The sequence below is a fragment of the Carassius auratus genome, linkage group LG28B (assembly GCF_003368295.1).
Source record: "Carassius auratus strain Wakin linkage group LG28B, ASM336829v1, whole genome shotgun sequence".
Classification (NCBI taxonomy): Eukaryota; Metazoa; Chordata; class Actinopteri; order Cypriniformes; family Cyprinidae; genus Carassius; species Carassius auratus.
This window is the reverse complement of record NC_039293.1, coordinates 2,711,520-2,730,757: the sequence shown is the minus strand read 5'-3', so window position 1 is coordinate 2,730,757 and position 19,238 is coordinate 2,711,520. Positions and strand designations below refer to the sequence as shown.

The window sequence follows — 19,238 nt, the reverse complement described above, 5'->3', positions numbered from 1 at the left end:
CCCACAAGGTGGCACTGTTGAACAAATATACAGAAGTCCATCTATTTTTATTTTTTTATTTTTTGGAAGGAGCTCCAAACTAGAGCAGACTTTTAACTCACTTTAAAGAAATTGTGTTACAGATGAGTTTTCAATTGATATGAGTGTTTTTCTTGGATAAATATTTTACTTTAGCCTTTATCATAGGGCTAAATCATGTAAAATCATTTAATTATTACTTCATAGTATAACAGTTTCTCTACGAAAACAGTCTGTTTTCCAATTTCAAGACATTTTGCCATAAAACTGACTTCTATACATTGTCGAAAAATGCTACAAATATACAGTAGTTAACATGTACTAGCATATCTTTAAAGGAATACTTCACCTAATGGTTTTTATCAGCTGTTTTGACCCTCATTCTGACGGCACCCATTCACTGCAGACGATCCATTGCTGAACAAGTGATTTAATGCAAAATTTCTCCAAATCTGTTCTGATGAAGAAACAAACTCATCTACATCTTGGCTGGTCTGAGGGTACATTTACAGCCATTTCTTCATGTTTGGGTGAACTACTCCTATAGTTTAACACACAAGTTAAACTTTTAAACTCTGGCGGTATTGTTTAAACTTTTCACTTTTTTCTCAGTGTTTATTGTTTAAACTTGCTTCATATGCTGATTCTAACTGCATCTTTGTTTACTTTGTCAGTTTTGATTGTCAACAACAATTAACTATTTAGAAATTTCAATAGGATGAGCTGAGCTTAATTAACTCAACATCACAATATTTTATAATCTGTAAGAGCTCTTGAACTCTTATGAAATTGTTATCGTCGTAGCTTGTCTGTCTAACCAGAAAATAAAAATATTCTCAAATTCTACCATTCTGAAAACAGTAGAATATTAGAAAATTAATAAATGGGATGTCTTGAACTCTTATGGGGGGTGTAATGATTACATCTATCTAACCAGGAAGTAAACTGTGTTTTCTGGTATTCTGGAATATTAGTAAAGCACTAAAATATAAAATCTCATTCCCAGGGGGAGTTCTGTTCTCTGTTGTGCTACAAATAAACATGGTGTTAAAACAAACCGTCTTGGGTGACACTGTTTTCAAAGTGCCTGAACTCCCTCAACAATACAGAAGCACAGCTCCCATAGTGACGTGTGAGACCCACATCTCCAGGGCCTGATGTCTTCCTGTTACAGCCAAACCCTGCTTTATAGAGCTCCTACACTTTCAGAGCTCAACACACAGCTCAGATTTCAAGTTATTGTTTGACAACACTGAATACAGGTGTTATGTGTGCCTGGCAAAAATGACATCATATTAGTATAGGTTTTGCTTGTCCTATTATTTTCACAGTACTACCCATGTCCTAATTACTGTTTGCTTCATCTCTCTTCACTTTGCTACTGAGATAAAACATAATTTGAGATTGGAAAACTCCACTTGCCCTCATGAAGCACACACGTCTCTACCAGTATGTAAAATATTATTTGGCAATAGCGGCTAGATCAGATGATTGGCAGTGACGACAGTAACCACGTCACAAAAGTCCCACGGGACACACGTCGAGCTCCAATCAGAAAAGCCGTCCTGTCTGGCGCTTCATCTCCAGCCCTGAACTTTACGAGGATGCAGAAGTTAGACTTAAAATATAAGATTGGCTGTCCGAGCCTTCATATGACTGGTACACAGAATACAAATCAAAGTGTATTTTGAAATATACATTTTATCTCAATTTCATACACATAGCCTATGAATTAAAATTGTATTTAAAATATTTTGATCTAATAGCATATAGAGCAACTACTGATGCATTTCATTAATTTCATTATGGCATTGACAGCAACTGCATTATTAATTAATATATATTAGATATATAAATAGCCTATATTGTATTGTATATATGTAATGTTAATATAAGGGGAAAACAATGGCACAAGTAGTGGTATAATATTTACATATTTATTAATAAGTAACCTTTTCATGAATGCACGTTTCGTTCAGATCAAAAATAGTTAGTCTAGAAGAATTTCACGTATCATAATAACCGCCAATAGGCTATTATTAACATTAGAGGTACATTTAGATCAATAGAACACCTACAAAATCTATGAAAGTAAGGTTATAACTTCATTTTACGTTTGTAAATGTAAAAAAAAAAAAAAAAAAAAAAAAGCCTGAAGAGCATATCACAGCCTTCTTGTTTTTTATTTTATTTTTAATTTTTATTTCCGATTAAAGTTCAGTTTGACAGAGCCATGGCTTGCGTTAGAGAGGAAGCTCAACAGATTGCGCCTCGCCACCTTCAGTCAGAAACTCGATATAAAGTTATTAAATTATTCGCATATTGCTTATTGAATATAATATCAACGTCGTAGCTTCGTGTCTTCGCTTACAGTGTCTATGGTAAATGGTGAGATGCTTCCTTCTTTAACCCCTCCCACTTTATGATGCCCTTATGAGCGCAGGTGAAACGACACATTAGTGCGATCCGTCTCTGCCTCAAAGCAAGGGTCTTCTACCATGATGCGTGTTTAACAGGCGAGCTGATAGTTAGACAGCATTTATACTGTAAAACAGTTTCATTTTATATCCATGACAATTGCTTATTATTCAAAAAGGTTGTTTTATATGCAGCTGTAAGATGTTCTAAACAGCGTAATGACTTTAAAGTTATATGCAACCCTCAAAATGTGTCTTTTCTAGCGAAATGCTTTTATTCTCTACAAGGCAACTAAGTTTTTTCCGGCTTTTATGGTTATTTATGAGGATGGGAAGGATTATATGATAAAAGCATCCTCGCAGAAATGGGAAAATGGGAGTTGACAATGGTAAGACAATGCATTATTTATTTCTGATGTCTGTTTTTTAGGCTAATAACACGTATAGGCTAATTTATGGTTGCGCGTAATGGAAGTGTGTTATGTATTGAGTTGTGTCGAATACAGTGAGTTGCTGTGACCTGAATGCTCTTTAAATAGAGTAAGAGATCGTGTTCAGAAAATGTGCTGTCCCAGCACCTGACAGATATACATCAGTGCTGACAGACGAGGCCGTTCAATGTGGGTCAGAGAGAGGGGCTTGACGTTACTGTGCTCTACTATAGTGTCATAAATCAGATCTCGTTGGGGCAAGTTGTCACAAAAGCTATAAATTCCACAAATGTTTTTATTTTTATTTTTATAGAAGTGGGTTGGTCAATGAAATTATATTGTATAACGTGAATATTTATTGCAGAAGTGAATAATTTTTGCCAGTATATTTTTGTATAGGCTATGTGAGTGCTTATGTAGTTTTACATAAACATAGAAAAATATATTATACATATTGCAACATAAAATTGCATTAGACTTATATTATGTTGCATAAAATCACATTAAACGTATTATATTATAAGTTTAGTAATAATAATAATAATACGTTTAATTTATATAGCGCCTTTCCAGAGCTCAAGATCACTTTACAAAGACAAAAGCAAAATAAACAATTTCATACATAGATGGACAATAGACATTTGCCAAGTCCAGAACGTGCGTTAGCCATTGCATATACCACAGTAATAATGCAGAATCATTATCACAATCACAGAAAAAAAGACAAAAAAAAGTTAAATAAAAAAAAATATATACGTTGTAATTTTATGCAATTTATTTATTGCCATTTTTCCCTATTGTCTCTGGCTTGCACTTTACATAGTTACATTTAATTTATTAACTTATTCGTTTCTTTGTTTGTTTGTTTCAATAGACCATAGTGCATTTTAAATTATTCTAAATATATATATATATATATATATATATATATATATAGAGAGAGAGAGAGAGAGAGAGAGAGAGAGTATAATATTGGGTGTATCTTGTAGAATATACTGTGTATTTTTGAGACACATTGCGCCATAGATTTATTTTAAACATTTGACATAAAACCTGTTTTCATTCTAACTAATCAACAGCAGCCAGCAGTTTGTGCCCGGTGTTGTGTGTCCCGTGCCTCTATTTTGCCTGCTGTGAGATTTGGCCTGGTGAATGTGGGCAACAGACGTTAAGCCAAAGTAAATGACCTAGTCAGCAGCACTTCCAGTTCAGCTTTTGTTGAACAGCTTATTTTGTTGAGGGAAAAAAAAATTCTTGTGCCAGTTCTGTGCTTTACTGACAACACACATGGCCTGGACTGTTTGTTGAGCATCAGAGAGCTGACGTTATTCTTTTGCTGTGGTCCTTGAATAAAAGGCAGTTTCTCTAGTGTCTTGCTATCTGATGGCAGACGACCATGACCTCGTGTGATCGAGTGAAAAATGTTATGAATGTGTCTACAGTAACGTGTGGTTTAGAGGAGATATAGAGCTGAAAGAGCGCTGAGAATAGGAATGTTTGTGAAAAAAGACAAAATATAAATGGTTTCGAGAGACAAAATCATTGTGCTTGTCATATTATGCAGCTTTAATAGTATGTTTTTTCATGTATAATGATATGTTTAGCGACGCAGGCTGAAAACACAAGGTCCCAGGTGCATGTCCTTTGAACTGAAGTGCTGTTCCTCTTGAGCTGTGGACAGCTTCTCATTAGCTGAAGTGTTTGTAAAGTGCTATAAATCAAAAGACATTTCGTTTGGTTTATTCATCAGGAAAAACTCATGTTATATTCAGATTGTGAGTGACGATAGCTGTAGTCATGCTGTTTTAAATAGCCACTGCCTTAAAAAACAAGAGTATTAAACTTTGCTGGCCACCCAAAACAAGCTAGTGACTGCAATTATTCCTTTTTCTTATTTTAAGCACTTTGGATTTGAACAGTAGCCTCTTGTTTTGCTCGCCTGTGTTGTCACATCTTCAGCTCTCATCTTGTTTATCCTTTTAACGCTGTAATAATGGGTGATAATTGATAGTTTTGAGTGTCACAGCAGCTCATAATAGTAGTTTACGGTGAGCACATAACCCACACTCAGTGTGTGTGGACTTGCCCTAATGTTACAGTCACATCAGCTGCTCGTCAAAATGACTCTTTGTCCTCATGTCTGTGGTTTGCAAATCCATGCTGTTTTTAGCTGACAGGCTGGTCCCCATGTGTTGTTATACAATTAGTGCATTATGGGTAGTGTGTTTGCTTGATAGTATTTGATTTAGAATATAGCTCATCTATTTAGGTGCTATACTATAGTTTGCATTAAGCTCTCTTGCTTCCCTCAAATGTATGTAATATGAACATTTTAAAATGTTTACAAATGTAAGAATAAATTAAAATTTAGGGTCGGTATGTATATTCCTGCAAGGATGCATTAAATGGATTAAAAGGTGTTGATATGTATGGTAAAGACATTTCTAATGTTGCAAAATATTTCTAAATAAATGCTGTTATTTTGTGGTTTTTATCAATCTTTTAAAGCAGAAAGAAATGTATAAATGTACAAAAATGTTAAGCAGCGCAACGAATGTTTGGTGAATTACTGTACAGTAGCCTATTATTACTACAGTATTAGTAGTAGTAGTAATGTTTTTTATCTCTACAGTATTATTTTTAGTAATGTTTTTTGGGTAACACTTTTTAGTATAGGGTCCAATTCAAATAACTAGTTTCTTATTAGCATGTTTATTATTAACATATTGGCTTTTTATTAGTGCTTATAAATTGCATATAATGCATGACATCCATAATCCTACCCAATACCTTAAACTTAACGACTACCTTATAAACTATTAATAAGCAGCTAATAAGGGGTTAATTGAGGCAAAAGTCATAGTTAATGGTTAGTTAATAGTGAGAATTGGACCCTAATAAAGTGTGACCGTTTTTTGTATCTGTGGTGAAGGAGCCTGTTCAGGAATGGGGTGAGGAGCATGAAGACGGGGCAGTGTTTGGGGTCACCCTGCGCAGAGAGCCGGTCCAGCAGTCGGCCGGTCCCACAGAGGCTTTCGTTCAGTACCGAACATGTAAAGTCCGCAGGTTAAAAGCGGCAACGCTGGACAAACTGGTCTCTCACCTTCTGGACCCCTGCTGTCAGGAGCAAGACTACGCCAGGATCCTGCTGTCCACGTATCGCACCTTCACCAGCTCCAACAAACTCATCGAGATGCTCCTCCAGAGGTGTGTGTGTGTGTTTAGATGTGTGCACATGCAAATGTGAGTTTGTGATGGCCAGCTGCATTTGCTTATCTTTAGTTTGTGAGTGCTGTTTTTTTCCTACATTATTAAGATACTTCATCACTGACCACTTCCTTTAACTCTGTTTCCATTGGTCATCTCTGAAAGTTCATGGCTTTATATACTTATCAAACTTCTTTATGAGGTTGAAGAAGACCTGAATATATTAATTATTTGATTTAACGCTTGGTTTGTAAAAGCCTCTTCATTATATCAGCTAGTGTTACGCCTGCCTGTTTGCCCTCTGCTGGCTCTGCTACACAGTGCAGACGTTAGTTGGGCAACAGGTGTATTCAATCCCCAATCAGTATTAGTATAAAGATCAGTGCACCTCCAAGTGAACTCTCTCTCTCATTTCTCCCATTCTTTTATTTAATACATATTTTGCTCATATATATATCATCTTCTTATTGTTATTGTTAGTGTCAGATATTGTTTGTTTATTTAATAACCACACGCGCGTGTTGTTTTTCCCCTAGACGTCAGTTTATTTTGTTTGTTTAATTGTTTGACAATAAATTTGGTTTATTGTTAAAGCATTTGTTGTTGGCCTCTTTTATGTTGCGGTTTGGGAGCCAGCCGTAACATAAAAATGGGAGTCTCGTCCGGATTTTGAACATTTGTTTCTGAGGGACTCTTTTTTTGTCTCTTCAGGATTTCCTGTGAGAATTGGCTTTCACTCCGGTTAGACAGTGTGTTTCAGCTGGGTTGCGCGTGAGCGGCCCTTCCATCGGAACACTATTTGTTGTTTTGTTGATTTTGTTTTGCATTTTATTTTGGAGTTCGGAAGGAAATCCTGGGTGGGGGTACGCTTCTCGCGCAGCTGATCTCATTTGGAGAACGGTTGTTACGAGGTTCAGCGTTTCAAGTCGCCTCGAGCCCGGCAGTCCTTTGAAGACTAGCTAGGTTAGTTAGTTTCAACAGGCAGGCATATCGGAGATGTAAAAGCCAATGGAAATCCTGGTGAGTACATTTTTCTCCCTTGGTTTTGCTTAATTTGATTATAAAGAGAGCGTGTTTTCGCGTACGTGTGGTTATGTTCATTTTGCCATTTTATATAGGAAGTGGATGTTTGTGTAGACTAGTTAAATACAATTTGATTTGTTTACATGAAAATCTTGGGGACAATAGCAGCTGATGTGATTCGTAAATAAGTTTGAAACAGCTGTTGTGGCCTAGTGAGTAAGACCGATTGTTGTTTACTGTGAGTAAATTAGCACTGCATTGAGTGGTTATGCAGGGTTTTACACATTCCTATTACAAATGTGCATTGATTTGTCCTCTTTATAACACTGAAATGGTTGCAGTAACTTTAAGGTCTGTGTGATTAAGTTGAATGGTAGAAACAGGATTTTTTTTCTTGTTTAATTATTCACTTGATCTTTTATAGTGTTTCTAGTGTTATAGTGGATTGAGCTAGGTTGTTTTTCTGACACTTTTCGTTGGGAGGTTTTGTTAGAATTATTTGGGCTATTGTAGTCAATTTATTGACTAAATCTTCATTGTGTTAATCGTATGCTTGTTCAAAATGACGTCCATTGAGGAATTGAATGTAGAACTTTCTGATAAATTTCTAGATAGGTGCACCAAAGAACAACTTTTAGAAATCGCAGAGAGTCATGCACTCATTTTGAATAGTAATGATAAGAAACGCAAGGAGGATTTGTTGAGGGCTGTTAAAAGCCAGTTGATAGCCAAAGGAATTCTGGATGTAGGAGAATATCCATTTATGGAGAGAGATGTCATGTTCACAGAGAAACAAACACAGTTTGAAACTGAGAGACTATCGTTAGAAGGTACTCAAGCATTAAAAGATAGGGAATGGGAAAACCGGATTCAGTTAAAAAAATTAGAGCTTGAACAGGAGCGTGAACGTACACAATTGGAGCTGAAAAAGTTAGAGTATGCACGTGAGAGTGAACGTGAACATAGGCAGTATGAGATGAGGAAGTTAGAACTTGAATTGGAAGTTAGGAAAGCTGAAGCTTCTAAATCTGTTCAGTTTGTGCACTCTTCTTTTGATGTTGGTCGAAACATTAAGATGGTTCCTCCATTCTGTGAACGTGATGTTGACAAGTATTTTGCCCATTTTGAAAGAGTTGCTTCTTCTCTAAAATGGCCAGAAGAAGTCTGGACTTTGCTTCTGCAGTGTGTTCTGACGGGGAAAGCTCAAGAAGTGTTTTCTTCTCTTTCTGAAGAAAAGAGTGTAGATTTTCAACAAGTAAAAACAGCCATTTTGAGAGCGTATGAGTTAGTACCAGAGGCTTATCGCCAACGTTTTCGTAGCTATATAAAAAAAAATTCAATGTCCACCAGCGAGTTTATTCTGTTGTGGAAAAGGAGGCGCTTGCTCTTGTTCTGGCTATCCAACACTTTGAGGTCTATCTGGGATCATCTGCTAGTCCGATTGTGGTTTATACCGACCATAATCCTTTGGTGTTTTTACACCGAATGAAAGATCGTAACCAGAGGATAATGCGGTGGAGTCTCTTCTTGCAACCATTTTCCCTTGACATTAAACACATCCGGGGCAGTGACAATGTCATTGCCGATGCCCTATCCCGAACATAAAGGTTGTATATTTTGTTGTCGTCTTATTTTTTTTTGTTTTGTTTTTTTTTTTCCTTCCCCTCTACTTGTCTCTTTCTATCCTGTTTCCTAGGGCCCAGGAAGCAGGAATCCGGAACCAAGTGGAGTGGGATCATCGGTGGAAATTTTGATGTTTTTTTAGTATTCCTTAGAGGAATACTTTTGTGGGGGAGGTGTTACGCCTGCCTGTTTGCCCTCTGCTGGCTCTGCTACACAGTGCAGACGTTAGTTGGGCAACAGGTGTATTCAATCCCCAATCAGTATTAGTATAAAGATCAGTGCACCTCCAAGTGAACTCTCTCTCTCATTTCTCCCATTCTTTTATTTAATACATATTTTGCTCATATATATATCATCTTCTTATTGTTATTGTTAGTGTCAGATATTGTTTGTTTATTTAATAACCACACGCGCGTGTTGTTTTTCCCCTAGACGTCAGTTTATTTTGTTTGTTTAATTGTTTGACAATAAATTTGGTTTATTGTTAAAGCATTTGTTGTTGGCCTCTTTTATGTTGCGGTTTGGGAGCCAGCCGTAACACTAGACAAATGACAGAAAATGACAGACTTGTCTGAAAACACAGCTCGTATCACTTTTAAAGTTTAGAAAAATTTAAAAAACTAATACCATATAAACCTAATTACAATTATTTATTGTACTATTTTTTATTTATTTATTGCACTATATTTATTTTTTTGTACTTTATTTGTGTACTTATGTATTTATTTGTTGCACAACTTTTTTTTTTATATAACTTTTTTTTTTTTTTTTTACTTTTTTTCTTTTATTTATCACACTATCTGCATTTATTTCATTTAGCTTCTCTAGTAAATGCGTCTTTTAGATATTTTTACTGGAAAACAATGCCGGTAACTAATAAATAAAGCTTTTAAGGAGCTCTGCATCAATGTCATTCTTCAACATTTAAAATATAAGGGAGTGATAGTTACTGTCTCTTTTTACACTGTGTTATTGAGACGGTTTATAACAAGATGTCTTTAAATAATGAAACAATGTTTATACGGTAATGTTTATAAATAAATAGTATTTGTAAAGCACTGTACTTTTTCATTTTTTCCTAATAGGGACAACCTTGCCTCTGCGCCTGACAGCACCAATTACCCCAACAGGTATAAATAATATGATTTTTATCACCTTTAACCTTTAATGTGCAGTATACTAAACTGTCATTGTTGATTTACAAAGCTGAAGTGTGTATTATACACATGTCATACAGTATATTTTAAATGCATATATATAATTCTATAAAACACTGTGGCTTTGTAATGCTGTCAATATGTGCAGTTTCTGTAAAACGGTTTCTGTAATACAGCTTCAGTATTTGCTTCTTTCCCGGTTTCCTCGCAGCTCTTTGTGGACTGTGCTCCAGATGTGGTTGGAGGAGTACAGTGATGATTTTAGGGATGCGCCCATGCACTCGTCCCTGCGTCTCATGTGCTTACAGCTGAGAGGACACCCCGCTCTCTTCCCCCTGGCCAAGCACTATGAAGCGCTCCTCAAGAACTTCCAGGCTGAAGGTCATTGTTGGGTAATCTATTGTTTGTGTAGATCAACATTTAGCCTTTTGAATCAGTGTAACCATGATTCATCTGTCTTTTGTGCATCCAGATGTTGTGGCAGGTGGTCCAGTTGAGCAAACAGAAGAATCAGACTTGAATAAAGGGGTGAGAGACTATGAGTCAGGTAACCTGGTGGATTTCATGGGTTTCTCCGTTACAGATGTCGCTGAACAGCTCACGCGAATGGACGCTGTGAGTGCAAGTTTTGATTGTTTTCATTGCTTCTGTGCGACTCCTCATGTTCACCTGTAATGCTGGTGTTCCTGATGTTGTAGGACCTGTTTATGAAGGTGGTCCCTTTCCAGTGTCTGGGCTGTGTGTGGTCTCAACGGGACAAGAAGGAGAACCTCTCGCCCACTATTTGGGCCACCATCGCCCAGTTCAATGCAGTCACCAACTGGGTCATCACTTCTCTGCTCCGTTCCTCGACGTCGGTCACACAAAGAGCCAGGGTCATTGAGAAATGGGTTCGGATAGCACAGGTTCGCTCTGTTTAGAGACGGTTTAAATGATCTTCAGTGTTTCAAAGTCACTCTCGTGCTATCCCTGTGAGATTATTTAGTCTTTTTCTTTAAAGACTCTTTCAAAGACCATGTGAAAAATTGTGTTAAAGAATGACTTTTCTTTTCACGCAGGTGTGCAGAGAGCTGAAGAACTTCTCTTCTCTTAAAGCCATTTTGTCTGCCCTTCAGTCCAACCCCATCTATAGACTAAGAAAGACATGGGCTGCTGTCAGCAGGTACAGATACACAAATATTACAGGCTTTTATAGTCACTATAGTCTCATACAGAGGTGGGTAGTAACGAGTTACATTTACTTCGTTACATTTACTTGAGTAATTTTTCGGGGGTAACGAATACTTTTCGGAGTATATTTAAAGATGGGTACTTTATACTCTTACTTGAGTACATTTTTTGGGAAAAATCTGTACTTTTACTTCGTTACTGTGGGCGACGCCCCTCTCGTTACTTTATCTTAATGCAATAAATGCTTCAGTTTATTCCAAACGCGCCGTCAACTTTTCTCTGGACAATGAGCGATGCCCATTCGCGAATGATTCATTCTTTTGAGTCAACTCTGTTCAAAGGCTTGATCAAACCAATTGGCAAACGAGTGAATTGGTTCATGAATCAGTTTGAATGATTCGTTCAGTTCCATGCTTCACGCGCTGAGCTCTGAAGCGGTTCACTCAGAGTTGTAACGTTCAAGAGTATTAGCAGCGTTGAAAACGGGGCTATGGAACTGCTATGAATTGAAATCAAATCTGCAAAGGCTATTATTTGCTTGCGATGGAGATCCTTATTAGATGAACGCGTGTGCTGTCTACTGTTTAACAGGTAATAACTTGGGCTACATTCGATTACAGTACACGATACCACTGTGACATTAGTTTGTTGTACGTGTGTGGCTTATAACAGGTTGAATGCAGCTTCCAAAAGACAAAGAATAGCCGATTAAGATTTTATTAATTTTAATACAATCACACCAGTGCGAGTACGTTCAGCAAGTCATATCATCAGCTGCTAAATTCAGATCTGTGATCGCTTGCTGGCGCTGAGCCAGAGACAGACGCGTTTTTACAGCGCTGCGCATTAACCAATCACACACGGTTCTGTTGAGCTTTTGAATGCAATGGCCAATCAGAGGTGTTCCGATGAGTCATCGCTGAAATGCCGGTGCTTCCTTCACTCGCTCACTGAATGGAGACCTCTTTCTGGCGAATTCTCTCGTCAGAAACAACAAAGTGCAGATGTGTGTACGAATCTATAATTAAGATATTGATTTCACAGTGTTAACAGTTTCAGTGATTTTAATGGTAGTTTCTGAGAGTGAATGAAATCTAGACTGTCAGTGAAAATTATGTTTAATAATGTAAATGTTATTTGCTCTCTTTCTGAACAATGAAAGATTAGTAGCAATATTTATATCACATTAACTTTCAATGTTAAATTCACATTTAAAATAAAGTCAGTCGTATTAAAAATATGTTATGGCATGATACCTATATTTGTTACTTAAATAAACAGACAGGGTTTTATAATAAATTACATAAATTGGATTAAAGGCTGATGAAATATATACATTTATACACACACACATACATTACATACATTTTTTGTCTATATATCTATATAAAAAAAGTCTCCGTATATATGACCCAAAGTAACTAGTAACTAACTACTTGAGTAGATTTTTTATCCGATACTCTTTTACTCTTACTCAAGTAACTATTCAAGACTAGTACTTTTACTTTTACTTGAGTAAATATTTCTAGAATTACTTTTACTTTTACTTGAGTAAAGTTTTTGGGTACTCTACCCACCTCTGGTCTCATATAGTGTTGGGGAGTCGCTATTATATGGAACAGAATTATGGAATTTAATGATAAAAGAATATTGGAAAACCTGAGCCACTAGTGGAAAACATTATGGTTAAGCCATATTTTGTTGTATATTTTGTCTGATTCTGTCTCTCCAGAGAGGCCATGTCTGTCTTTAAGATCCTGTGTGAAACGTTCCCAGATGAGGAGAACTGTGTGCTGACCAGCCGAGAAATCTTTGAGGATGTAAGCTACATCAACACATCACTGTTATTTCAGTATTATTTATATACTATCATCGGTTTTGGTAATATTTTAATTAATATTTGAAACAATTTTGAAATCAAATTTACATTTTTTGTTTTTATTTTAATTAAATCATTAGTAATTTTGTAATGCACATTTGTCAGTCTCATTAGTGTTTATATATAGAGTAAGAGACAGGGACAGTGTTTAGGACAGCCTTTCTCATTTAATAAGTGCTAACTAACTATAGATATTGTACAATACATAATACATATTGTACAGCATCTCTCTCTCACTCTCTCTCTCTCTCTCTCTCTCTCTCTCTCTCTCTCTCTCTCTCTCTCTCTCTCTCTCTCTATATATATATATATATATATATATATATATATATATATATATATTAGTTATTTAAATTTTAGTTTAATTATTTTAGTACTTCAGCTTAAACCTATTACTTCAATCGATTCACAAGGCAACATTTCCAATTTTTTAATATAAACTAATAAAATCGAATAGATTTAGTTAACAGTAACAGCACTGGGACGTTGTGCTACCCGATGAAAAGATCAAGTTAATCAATATGTCTTGAATAGACTTTGCTGTTTTTATCCAGGTTTGTGAAATCAGTTCAAGCGACATGTGAATTTAATTTAGTGTTCTTTTGAAATTTCAAGTGGAGGACATTTGATCTCACATTTGGAGTTCTTTTCTCTCTTAATCCACTTATGATATTATGGCCTGAGACACAGGTGATGTTTGTCTAAATCTGACTTCTATGTTCGACCAGAGTGTGCTGAGATTGGTCTCAGAGTTCACATGAAAGCATCGTTTTTATAATGAATGACCAAAAAACAAAGGGCTCAGTTTAGACTATTTTACACACACTAGTGTTTTTTATGCTATGTATTTCTGTAATTATTAGAGAGTCATCTCTTAGCTTGACTACATGCTTTTTCTTAGGATGGGAGTCAAACTGAGATGGATAACACTACCACAAAAACATCCAAGAGATGCCCTCTAGCGAAACAGATGGTAAAGATGATGGCAGACGGCAGTCTTTCTCTGTTGAATAATCAGTGTTTTTGAGTGATGCTGTTCAGGTGATTAACAGCTGAGTGATTTCTGACAGAGCTCAGCTGGAGGGACGGTTCCTTATCTGGGGACATACCTTACAGTACTGACCATGCTGGACACGGCCCTGCCGGACACTGTGGAGGTGAGGCTGGACTCAGAAGCATGCATGAGTGATTGCCTTTATTAGTGATCCTCATGCAACATATTACATTTGCATTGCTTAGCAAACACCTAGCAACTTCCTAATAACCCTACACTAGCACAGAACGCCCTAAAAACACCCCAAACACTATAACAGCCACATAATTGTGCACTAAAATCAGCACCACAGTAGCTACCTTGCAGTCACTTAAAAACATCTTAATGTATATATTTGATAAAAAAATGATATATATATATATATATTTTTTTTTTGTACTTTGTATTTATTTAAATGTTGCACAACATTTTTATTCTTTGCACTTTTTATTTATCACACTTTCTGTATTTATTTCATTTATTTATTTAGCTTTTCTAATAAATTATTTTAATAAATAATAAAAAATATATATATATATATATATATATATATATATATATATTTTTTTTTTTTTTTTTTTTTTTTTCATTTGGATGCACATGCAGAATTGTCATTTTGATTTATTTCTGTTAATACTATTAACAGGGTGGCCTCATTAATTTTGAAAAGAGGAGACGGGTGAGTACTTCTCTTGGTTTATCTTCTTGACTGTCTAATTCAATGTACCCAAAGCGAGCCATCTTTGTCCAGATGTTGTTGTTGTTGCTATAGATCTGGTGTGATCTTAAAGAGCCCTTTCTGAACAAATAAGAAGTCCTCTGTAAAGCGGCGGTTTGACGTCGGCGCTGTAGAGAGAGCCTAATGTTTACAGAGCACTCTCTTTTTCTGAAGGCGCACACTGATATTAATCTAATGACTGATTATTTGTGCAGGGTGTGTTACGTAACAGTCAGGGCTTTGTTCCTTGTATTCCTCTTTAATCTTCTGCTCTGTGTTGCTGCTTTGCCTCTTCGTTTCATGGGAATTACTCCCACTGTTTTGCAGGAATATGAGATTTTAAAGCAGATCCGTCAGCTGCAGGCCTTGTGTTCCCAGTATGTTTTACCTCATCATCCTCAGATCGCTGCCTGGCTTCAGAGTCAGAGACTGCTGTCGGATCAGGAGAGGTGAGACTACAATAAATATGATATAATTCATAATATAAATATAAACAAACACAAAATGAAAAACAACAGAATTAAGTGTAATCATATATAACAGAACAAAACAAATACAATTATAAAACATTTCAAATATAAAAAAGTTAAGAAGGTAAGTAAATAAATAAAAAAGAATGAAAACCTGAAGTTGAAGTATTTTACAGCCAAAAATAGTTGTATAACTCTAAAGAGATCCCCTCCAAGATCTGGCATGACATTACTCCTTTTCCTAGATTTTAATTGTGCTTATGTTTCCCTGTCCTCAGTTATGAATTTTCCAGACAGCTGGAGACTTCTCATGACACTTCTCCATCCAACAGCGGTTGGAGTCACCGAACTCTGGCCAAAAAGCTCTCATCGTGAGTACAACTTCAGATTAAACCAAGTTTTCTGCAACTGTCATGTCTGCTGCAAGCTTTTACAAACATAATAGAAGAGAAATCTGTTTCAGGCTCATGTCAGGGAACGAGGGGTCCAGGAAGAACGCAGACCAGATCAGTGTGTCCTCGTCAGGATCCAGCGGCTCTGAGCTCGAGGAAATATCTGCTGCTCAATCAGCATCTTTTATATCAGCGGTACGTTCACTTTTTTATTCCTATAAAAACGGACTATATAAATACACCTCTTTTCATATTTAGATATGAATGAACGTTTCTTGAGCAGAAAAATCAGCATATCAGAATGATTTCTGAAGGATCATGCACCACTGAAGAAAGGAGAAATGATGCTGAAGATTCAGCTTTGATCACAGGAATAAATTACATTTTGAATATATTCAAATAGAGTTGTGCTAATGTTCCACAATATTACAGTTTTTACTGTGTTTTATTATCAAGCAAATGCCTTGGTGAGCATAAGAGCTATTGGATGTCGTTAAAGGTCATTGAGATATTATCACTGTTCACTTCTAAGGACTCTGACATTATTACTGAAGCTTCTTTCCTTGTTTTTAATATCCCCCCGCTCGTGTTTACGGTGCTGCCATGACTCAAGCACAGCATTAAAAAGCGTGCTTTGTGTCAGGAGTCATGCTCTCTGCACCGTATTCAGGGACATACGGACGTCAGCGCTTATATGTCTCAAATTCTTGACATTTTTTGTCCTAATTGCTTCCATCGTTTGAAGTTTTTAAAAGTTTTAATCAAATGTGTAATGCTCTTTTCCAACATTACATTCATGCTAGCATTCATAGCATTCAGCAGCATCCTCTCTTTTCTATGTAGCTATATCCATAGATATGCTTTCATTCTTCTTGCATAATCAAATAATTTAAACTCAAATCAACGAAATTGATGTTATTTATCATTCAGTCATTATAATGACAGTTCAACTCTACATTAACCGCTCACAAAGTTAAGTCACCTGGTATTGTTTTTATCTCTATCTAATCATCCGAATCTATTTGTAGCAGTACTGAACTGGTGCTTCACACTTGAAAATGATTGTGATGGTGCCTGCTGATGGTGTTTTGTTAAGAATGTCTCTAAAATATGACTATAGGGACATAAATACCAATCATTTTGTCACTTGATGTGTTGTAGGGTAGTTTCTGAGGTGCGAGATCCAAACAAACATCGTCCTCCAAAGTCAGTTTTATCATATTTATTCATCACAGCTTGTACTGGTCATTTTAACTCACAGTTCTGCTGCACAATGCACTTATGACAGCATCGAATGCTACCCCCAGACACAGTCAAATAATGGCTGCATCCGAAAACTGAAAAATGCTGCCTTCGGAGGACGCATTCCAAGGTAGGAAGACGTCATCAAGGCACGTCCGAAATCAATGTCAGTTTAATTTCCTGTCTCCTGAGATGCCTTCATCTGATCTGGCCAGTTTTTGAAGGCAGCATAGATGTATCCTTCGCTGCCTTTGATATCCCACAATCCTGTGCGTTCCATTCTGTGACCGTTAAGCCAAAAAATAAAGATGGCGTCTGAAAGTTGCGGTCGGTGGTCAGTTTGTGTGTAAATGTATTTTTTTGAACAACGTTTTCCACTTTTTATGTGATTTCTAGCGAGAAATTAATATTGCAGTAATTAAATATCCACTTAGTTATCACCGAAGCTCTCTATATTTTGCTGTAGGTCGTTAAACCATTACTCCGCCTCAGAAGCCTGTCCGAAATCCGTTTCATGAGGTGTCTTCGGGCAAAAACGCTGCCTGCAAAGTCATTGCCTGATTAGACAGCAAGGCAGCAAGTCACCTGCCTAAGTTTTCGGATGCAGCAAATGTTGTGCTCCCCTCTAATTACACACCTGCCCTCTCTTACTCTTTGCCTACCTATATACTCATTCAGGCCCACACTCCACCCAGTGGTAAAACACAGAATTACAATAGACCGTAAAGGCTCTAACAGTGACTGTGTCCTCTCCTCTCCAGTCTCTGTCCAGCTGTGGTCCGAACACGGAGGCGTTTCCCTCGTCTTCCTCTCCTGATTCCTCCACCATGTCCAGTTCATCCTCCAGCTCTCAGCAGGACCTCAACCTGAATCCATCTTCCTCTTCAGCTTCAGCTGACCCTCACCTGGTCTCGTCCCACAAGCGCTCCGTCTCCATGACCTCCCTACCCTTCTACAACAGACAGGTGGACGACTCGTGCATCATCAGGGTCAGCCTGGAGTTCTGCAACAATGGAAACATGTACAAGAGCATCCTGGTGAGTAAGAGACAGGGACAGCCTTTCTCATTTAATAAGTGCTAACTAACTATAGATATTGTACAATTCATGTAATAATACATATTGTACCGCATCTATATATACCGTATATACACACAAATTTTGCAGATAATAATTATGACAAAAATAATGGTCATGTATTCTTGCAACTCTAGCATCATTTTGGTTTTGACATATAATTTTAATAGTACATGGATATACATACACAATTACTGAAACTAATAATGGAATGAATTAATAATAATGATGTTATATTATTAAAAGTAATAATAAATAATTCCTGCATCTCTGATATCTGACTAGTTTGATATATAATTGCATGAGTATTATTATTTGTATTAAATGTAAATATAGAATAAAAATGATAAAATGAATGCAAGAACTGGCTAGTAACATATTGATATGGATCTAAGTATAAAAGAGTTATAATATGTTTCAAACTCTGTGACCTGGTTTTGTGAGTGGTTTAAAATGAGATATATCTTCTTTATTTGCTTCTACATCATCATCATCATTGTTTGTTAAATATAAATCTAACTATTCATACGATTCAGTGAAGATCATTATTCAAAACCTATTCTTTGAGTAAACATCCTCCTCTGTTGAATATCAGCTACGAAAGATTGTGGAATATTTCTTCAACTTCTTCATTTCTGTGAATATTTAGCAAAAACTGGATGGTTTCTGTTCTTTTATGATGTTTTTCCCCCATGATCTCTTGCACAGTTGACCAGTCAGGATAAGACGGCCCAGGTGATCCAGAGAGCTCTGCAAAAACACAACCTGGAGGATGTTAGTGAGCAGGACTTCACCCTCGTTCAAGTTCTGGCCCAAGGCAGAGGTACTGAAAACTCATTCAAACCAATAAAATGTGTCAGTTATTAAATTAGAGGAAGTTCAGAAACCCATATTTTAAATTAAATTTATGAATGTAAGGTTAATCTTATGTTGTTTATCAAAAATTATGCTTATAATTATTTTGCATATTTTTGTCATAGAGTTGCATATTCCAAAAAAGGCCAACGTATATTATGCCATGTCTACATCAGCCAACTACGACTTTGTTCTACGTCGATGCCCTAAAGGCCAGCGGAAACAACTCATGCGCTCTGTTTCACTGTCATCAGGACGAGCCACAAAATAACAGCGGATTCAGCTTTAATTCTGCAGGACTCATATTTAATGCGACAGTTATTAAAAACTGTCAAGACATGTCATTCAGACACAAATGGAGATGTATGAGATTGAAAACAGGTCATTTCAAGAAAAAAAAAGGGGGGGGGGGGGCAAATTCTGGCCCACATTTCACCTTGGAATTTGATGATGACAAGCTATTTTTCTTTGGTTATACGATGAATTTCTGGGTGAAACAGAATACATAGTTAATGAGCTTCAAAGGA

At 36.5% G+C, this 19,238-nt stretch overlaps 1 protein-coding gene across 2 annotated transcripts; it reads left to right on the top strand.

Moving 5' to 3' along the window:
* The first annotated feature begins 2,467 nt into the window (after positions 1–2,467).
* On the top strand, positions 2,468–19,022 carry LOC113067726 (ral guanine nucleotide dissociation stimulator-like 1). Of its 2 annotated transcripts, XM_026240159.1 has the most exons (17): positions 2,468–2,824; positions 5,799–6,073; positions 9,805–9,849; positions 10,088–10,257; positions 10,349–10,491; positions 10,575–10,781; positions 10,935–11,038; positions 12,779–12,866; positions 13,827–13,898; positions 13,996–14,082; positions 14,605–14,637; positions 15,004–15,125; positions 15,425–15,517; positions 15,610–15,733; positions 17,542–17,817; positions 18,565–18,679; positions 18,837–19,022. In XM_026240159.1, exons 1-17 carry the CDS (start codon positions 2,801–2,803, stop codon positions 18,980–18,982), a joined length of 2,124 nt encoding a protein of 707 aa, XP_026095944.1. In that variant the 5' UTR covers positions 2,468–2,800; the 3' UTR covers positions 18,983–19,022. The 2 variants fall into 2 exon arrangements, with proteins under 2 accessions (XP_026095944.1, XP_026095945.1); XM_026240160.1 differs by lacking the exons at positions 2,468–2,824; positions 5,799–6,073 and adding an exon at positions 6,791–7,093.
* Positions 19,023–19,238: the final 216 nt, after the last annotated feature.